General features: G+C 47.3%; 1 protein-coding gene across 1 annotated transcript; it reads right to left on the bottom strand.

Annotated features, from left to right (window-relative positions):
• Nucleotides 1–774: 774 nt before the first annotated feature.
• On the bottom strand, nucleotides 775–6,851 carry LOC135257832 (RING finger protein 11-like). Its single transcript, XM_064340996.1, has 3 exons — nucleotides 6,281–6,851; nucleotides 3,409–3,551; nucleotides 775–2,414 (listed from the first exon to the last, which is right to left on the bottom strand). Exons 1-3 carry the CDS (start codon nucleotides 6,410–6,412, stop codon nucleotides 2,243–2,245), a joined length of 447 nt encoding a protein of 148 aa, XP_064197066.1. The 5' UTR covers nucleotides 6,413–6,851; the 3' UTR covers nucleotides 775–2,242.
• Nucleotides 6,852–7,461: the final 610 nt, after the last annotated feature.

Genomic DNA, 7,461 nt, shown 5'->3' on the forward strand with positions numbered 1-7,461 from the left:
ACAAAATGTACACGTGGGCTGGGAGTTGGGGGGTTGGGGCAGATCATCAATAAATGACTTTTCTACTCACCTCACCCACCACCAATGTGTAGCACCCACATGGGTGATGCATGGGAGCCATTTTGCAACAGAATGCTCACCACGCATTAGCTAAGGTGGAGAGAGAGAACATTTTTTTAGGCAATTAAATCAGAGGATGATTAGGTGGCAGGTTGAGAGAGCCAGGTTGGGAATTTAGCCTGGGGACCCCCAAATCAGTGATGGGTGTCATGGGGTCTTTAATGACCAGTGAGTCAGGACCTCGGTTTAACACCTCATCCAATAGACTGGCCTGTGGACTGAACCTGCTTCTTAGTGGCCTTGGTCTACCGACAGACTATCCTTCACAAGCGAATAAGCTAACAAGAAAAAATAGGAAGGTCAAAACATAAACATAATATGACACAACAATAACAAAAAATAATAAAATAAATAATAAATAATAAAAATAAAAATAACACAATTAAATATAATAAAACAGTATTTATTGGAGTCATAAAAATGGTAGTATTCAAATTAAATGCAATTTTCTTTTTCAGATTAGCTTCAAACTCAACTGGCCAGTGATTCAGCGCCCCCTAAGGGAGATATATTGAATGACAGTCGATTGAGCTAATTTTTCCAGTTTATGCGTAGGATCTGAACAGGTCAGAGAGACTCTTCTGGTCTGCCAAGACCTCCGGCAACAGATCTCTAATTAGAACGGAGTTAGATGAGTAAAAATGCACAAAAACATTTTATTTTTCTTTAAACATTTTTAATTATGCTGTGCTTTAATGTTCCAGTGTCAGCATTTTTATTTACATGAAGTTAGAAGAAACCCCAACCTCTTCACTCATAATGACAGCAAATTATTTTGTTTTTAGCTTTTGAATTTTTCTCTCGCAAGGGAAACCAGCCAACAACCCTCACACACACCAGCACGCACACACAGGCACACACAAACGCACACACACACAGGTACACACACACACACCAGCACGCACACACAGGCACACACACACACACAAACGCACACACACACAGGTACACACACACACAAACACACAGGCACACACACACACACACACAGTGGGCCTCAGCACCTGCAGTGTTTGGGGACGGAAGTCAGGCCACAGGTGAGACTCTAGGCACAGCTAGCGCCCCCTGTCTGCAGGTCACTGAAATGCATCACAAATACAATTCCTGATGTAGGATCAGTTTAGCCTCTCAGCTCAGAATGGATAAGGTAGTGACACGGACGGGGGAAACTGACCCTGGATCAGCTCTCCTGCTCCGAGACGCTTCATGAATACGGGCCCTGTCCCAGAATCCTCCTCTGTGTCACCGTTTCACACACAATCACAGAACCTCCATTTAAACGGAATTACGGGTAGTTGGGACACTTCTGTGTTTGTCACAACACTACAAGGTTAAAGGCATCGACAATCTCCCAGTTCAGCAACTACAGCTTTCCTTCACACATGCACGCGTGCACGCGTCTGCAGTCTGCAGTGTCGCAGTCACCAACTGAGCACTTGGGCAGGTTTAATAAAGGCTCAGCGAGGCCCCCTGCAGGCCACAGAGAGAACAGCAGAGTTTTGTGTCCAAGCAGAGCGCAGTCTCTTCTTGATTATCCCCCCGAGACAGACGGACAGAGTTACTGTTAATGTTATTTATTCTTTCTCTTTTTTTTTAGGCATTTAGCAGACGTTCTATTCCAGAATGACTCAACGTAACACATTAAGAACGTTACGTGGAGCATTATCTAGACTTACACAGCTCATATACACACAGCCCGTCTGTTCAACTGGAAGCTGATCAGATTAAGCACCTTGCTTAAGAGCACAATGGCTGTGCCTTGCCAAGGAATCAAACCTGCAACCTCTGGATTACTAGTCCCCATTCCATTCCATTTTGCTACACCACTGCCCAGGTGTTTTTTTTTGTTTGTTTGTTTTTCTCAGTCACTTCTGTGTCTTTCATCCTTGTTGCGTGATCAATCCATCCTGAACATGACTCAGCCCGGAGACACGCCCACTCTGTCAACAGACTCCTCCCCTTTCCAAGATGGGCTTCTCTGACCAGCAGGCATGCCTCTAAGAAAGCGCTCCCAAATCCCCACAACCGCGCCCCTGCACGACACCCAAATCCTTCATACCCCCTCCCCCCTCTCGCAAATCCACCAGTCCCAGAGCCCCGCCCTCCCAGCGCGGGGGCGGGGTCAGTCGGTCTGGTAGGTGGAGAGCAGCGCAGCGTCCACAGGCTCCATGCAGGTAGGGCAGGTGAGCGAGCGCATGAGCCAGTCATCGATGCAGTCCTGGTGGTAGGTGTGCATGCAGGGCAGGAACCTGATTGGGTCCCCGTACACAAAGTCCATCATACAGATTACACACCTGCAAAGGGAGGAGGAGGAGGAGGGTTAGTGATTAGAGCTGTGGGTATCTGTGTGTGTGTGTGTGTGTCTGTGCGTGTGCGTGTGTCTGTGTGTGTGCGTGTGTGTGTGTCTGTGTGTGTGTGTGTGTGTGTGCGCATGTGTGTATGTGTGCGTGTGTATAGTGTGTGTGTGTGTGTATAGTGAGTGTGTGTGTGCGTGGGTGTGTGTCTATAGTGAGTGTGTGTGTGTATAGTGTGTGTATGTGTGTATAGTGTGTGTGTGTGTGTATAGTGAGTGTGTGTGTGTGTGTGTGTGCGTGGGTGTGTGTGTATAGTGTGTGTGTATAGTGAGTGTGTGTGTGTGTGTGCGTGGGTGTGTGTGTATAGTGTGTGTGTGTGTATAGTGAGTGTGTGTGTGTGTGTGTGCGTGGGTGTGTGTGTATAGTGTGTGTGTGTGTGTATAGTGAGTGTGTGTGTGTGTGCGTGGGTGTGTGTGTATGTGTGTATAGTGTGTGGGTGTGTGTGTGTATAGTGAGTGTGTGTGTGTATAGTGTGTGTATAGTGTGTGTGTGTGTATAGTGAGTGTGTGTGTCTGTGTGTGTGTGTGCGTGGGTGTGTGTGTATAGTGTGTGTGTGTGTGTATAGTGAGTGTGTGTGTGTGTGCGTGGGTGTGTGTGTATAGTGTGTATAGTGAGTGTGTGTGCGTGGGTGTGTGTGTGTATAGTGAGTGTGTGTGTGTATAGTGTGTGTATAGTGTGTGTGTGTGTATAGTGAGTGTGTGTGTCTGTGTGTGTGTGTGTGTGTGTATAGTGAGTGTGTGTGTATAGTGTGTGTGTGTGTATAGTGAGTGTGTGTGTGTATAGTGTGTGTGTGTGTATAGTGAGTGTGTGTGTCTGTGTGTATGTGTGCGTGTGTATAGTGTGTGTGTGTGTGTATAGTGAGTGTGTGTGTGTATAGTGAGTGTGTGTGTGTATAGTGTGTGTATGTGTGTATAGTGTGTGTGGTTGCGCTCACTCTCTGATCTTCTTCTCGGAGCCCCGCCCATCGTACAGGCCCTGTGGGAGGTGCTGGATGAGGCCCCTCCTCTGAGCCAACCGCACTTGCTCCTCCTCTGACAGCGGGCGGGGGGAGGGGCCAGACACAGGCTCCGCCTGCTCCTGAAGCGCGCACACACACACACACATACACACAAACACACACACACACATACACACAAACACACACACACAAAAACGCACGCATGCACACACATACGCACGCACGCACACACACACATACATACACACACACAGATAAATACACAAAGGGAAAAAAAACACAACATATATTAGCCAAAATGTGAACGGAATAGCAAACAGCTTGTGACGGTTGTATGTGAGCAACGGCTACATGCATCGTCTGCTAGTTTTCAGGCATAATTTACGTCATTTAGTTGCTGTACAAGTGAAGTATTTCTAGATGGAAGGATATATTTGTGATTGTATGTAACTGTTTGGAGAAAATATTTTCATTATGCCATGTACCACTAAAATCATGGGTTGACTGCGAAATGAAATCATGTAGCTCAGAATAGCAACACCGCAAGACAGCGAGAAGACGCAAATGCTCGCTGTGCCCTGCGCATTGTGTAATCACAGTCACCGAGACATTTACAAAACCACCGCGCACATGAGCAGCACTCTGTCGCTGTCACGTGACACGCGTTCACGGCAAATCACATCTCCGGATCGGACCAAACACAGTCACCGCCACCAACATCCCGTCCAGCGCTTTGGCCCGATCCCAGGCCGATCCGGACAGCCATCCGACCAGCACATCCCCCCCAGAACTGAACCTGCGGCCGCAGAGCTGCCAGCCCAGTTCCACAACCGCTGCGCCGGGCTGCTCGCTTACGACCTTCGACCCCACCGGTGCGCAATGCTGACCTATGACCCCCGACCCGAGCGCGCTCCGCCTCGGCCGGTCCGATCCGGCCGCGCCGCGCCTTTACTCCGCTCAGCGCTGGGAAGGCGCGGCGAGCTCACGTCGGCAAACAGGGATCGTACGGGGTCGAAAGTCAGGGATTCCGCAGAAAGCTTCCCGCCGTTTCCGTCCCCGGTCGCACTCACACACACACAGACAAACACTCACTTACACACACGCACTCACACACACACAGACAAACACTCACTTACACACACGCACTCACACACACACAGACAAACACTCACTTACACACACGCACTCACACACACACAGACAAACACTCACTTACACACACGCACTCACACACACACAGACCGACAAACACTCACTTACACACATGCACTCACACACACACAGACAAACACTCACTTACACACACGCACTCACACACACACAGACCGACAGACACACACACACACACACACACTCACTCATTCACTTACACACACACACACAAACTGTGAAACACCATCACAGACTGCAGTTCCCGTTCTCCGAGCTAACTCCTGACACCACATAATTTCAGCAACTGTTTTCCTCGGTGTCATAAAAAAGGCACAAGTGGATAAAGTTCAGGTGCTTTACAATTTAACAACGCTATGTTCAATTAAGGCGTGTTTTATTTGTCCTTCTCCGCTTTGGCATTTCCCGTGACACAGTGAAAATGACATTTTCCACAAAAAGAAAGGTCAAGAAACACAGTTACATGAAATTGTGCATTAAAAGGCCAGGCAGGTGTGCTTTATGACAGTAATTTAGCTTGTGTGAGGGACCTACAGCCCCAATCTCTTACTGAAACCTGGCTTCACCAACCATTTTACCAAGCGTTTATTTACAACGTGGAAGCGCTGCAGCGTCTAACCTGATGCGATTTTGGGTGGAAAAGGAACACACCAACTTAAATCTCTTTTTCACAGAAAAAAAAAATATATATATATCATTAAACTTCAGCAGAAGCCAGGTAGTGGGATCTGGGGCATCCTAGTGGGGGGAAAAGTGGGACTGACTACCCAGGGCCCGAACGGGGGGAGGGCCCCCGAGAAGCCTGGAATGATGCGTGAGAGACGTGGATCAGGAGAGGAAGGGGGCCCACAGAGACTGCCTGAGCGGGATATCACGCAGACCACGGGGAGTCCGCCTACGGCACAATAATGAATAAGAAGAGAAGAACGTCTCAGATTCGGTCGTGACGTCTTAATTGGCGTCAGACAGACAGCCTTCGGGCCCGAAGCGACCTGCTGGAATTTCATGTTCGGCAGGCATTTTCCACGGACACGCCCACTCCAACACACTTCCTTCTTTCCTTATGTCCTGGATAAATATTGCACGATAAAGATCTCCTCGTTTCGCAAGTGAAACGCATGCCTTTAAAAAAAAAAATTAAGTTAGCACTGGAAGTTAAAAGTAATTTAATATTTGTAAAAACGGCTACAATAGAACTTAACTACGACCAGTCAAAACAACTCAACATTTGGCTGGTAGTTCTCTGAAGGAAAAATCCACAACAGCACATCATAAGAACAGTCTTAAGGTGATAAAGGGTGAATTCGGACAAATTCCATCACCTAGGGTGCAAACTATGCCCTCACAACTGTAAACAAGCGCAACATAAGTACTTGATTATTATACTCGCGAGCATTGTCAGCTTTAGAACGACAGTAAATTAACTTGCTGGTCATGACTGAAACGGAGAGGCCCTTCAAAATTACATGACTACAGTAACTACAATCCGATACCCATAACAATGCTGCTGAATCCTTGGCCTGCAGTGTTACTCTAACATTGTTCAAAGTCAAGTACACGACGCGTTACTGCACTTAGAAAACAGTGTTAATGACGGTAGCCTATTTGTGGATCGGTTACAAGCAGTTCTAACACACAGCTTGTAATGTTTACACTTGGTATGCTAGCGGGACTCTACCTGGTACGGCGGTGGCGGCTCCTGATCAGGAACCCGAGGATCTGTCCCGTCACCAAAACTTGCTCTGTCCGACTGGGATTCGTGTAGCAAAGAGATGTCATCCGAAGTCGATGAGTTCAGGCAGTTTCCCATGTCCGTTCTTGTCGCGAGCGCAGTCTTTACTGTGTCTTCAGCGTTCCACAGTGGCTATGTAAACGCTGCCGTGGGCTAGCTCCTGCCCCAGTCCCGAAAGGCGGAACCCTCACGAAACCGAACTAATCGTGTTCCCCTGCATTGCGAATGATCCAAATATGAGTATCGCTCAGCACGACTCAGCCATGTCGACACAAAGAACCCGAGTTGGTTCGCTACCAAGCGAGGAATGTAGTAACCAGCTAACCGCTAAACCCACCAAACGGCGGCACAAAGGTAACAGTGCTCTCGGTCACAACTTTTTAAAATACGATGTTTTCAGCCGCCCTACGTCAGTCCACGTTACTGTTTCTTTTTCAGCTAACATACAAGCTTATTTTCTTTTTCCGCCCATAAAAAATTGAGCAGCTGTTTAAGACACGAGTACAACGTCATTGCCCGAATGACTGTGTATTACGTCAGAGGGGAGGTTCAAATGCCAAATGTGGCAGGAGACAACTCTTCTGTCAGGGTAGGGTACAGTCAGATTGACGCATATTGTTTAATACAGAGTTTAATTGCAAAACGAAGTTCTATAGACATACAGAGAAGCGTAATATGAGCAATACCAGAGTCCGTACAAACTTCGAAGGCTCATCCGAGCCGAAACTGTATGAGCAACTAATGAACTCAAACAAGCAGTTATTTTTTATGTTATTTTAAATAAAAAAATATTAGCATTTCATGGAGTAGATGCCGGGCCATTGAGAGGTCAGTACGTGATAGTGTATGAAAGTGTATGTATTCAAATAACTGATAAAATCAATGGTATCAGATGGTCCAGGGTCCAGCCTATTTGTTCAGAATGCACAAAGGCCTTGGGACGCACAGAATTGGTTTTATTTTATTTTAGAAAGATTAATCAGTGCTGTCACAGGTCCGCGGTTTGCTCCTGCTGACAACTAGAACCTCCTGCAGTCAAGATGTAGAGAGGTGCGGAAGCAGCACAGGAGCCGAATATCTGGTGCATCGATACAACCTGTGGTATTAATGTACTGTGCTATTTTTTA

This window comes from Anguilla rostrata, chromosome 6 (assembly GCF_018555375.3).
Source record: "Anguilla rostrata isolate EN2019 chromosome 6, ASM1855537v3, whole genome shotgun sequence".
NCBI lineage: Eukaryota > Metazoa > Chordata > Actinopteri > Anguilliformes > Anguillidae > Anguilla > Anguilla rostrata.

Bases quoted from the DNA above. Each gene is read 5' to 3' on its own strand.
- LOC135257832 (XM_064340996.1), bottom strand. From the start codon at position 6,412: ATGGGAAACTGCCTGAACTCATCGACTTCGGATGACATCTCTTTGCTA. The intron at 3,552-6,280 runs GTAGAGTCCCGC...TGCGCGCTTCAG, and splicing joins AGCCGCCACCGCCGTACCAG to GAGCAGGCGGAGCCTGTGTC. The intron at 2,415-3,408 runs GTGAGCGCAACC...CTCCCTTTGCAG, and splicing joins TCCGAGAAGAAGATCAGAGA to GTGTGTAATCTGTATGATGG.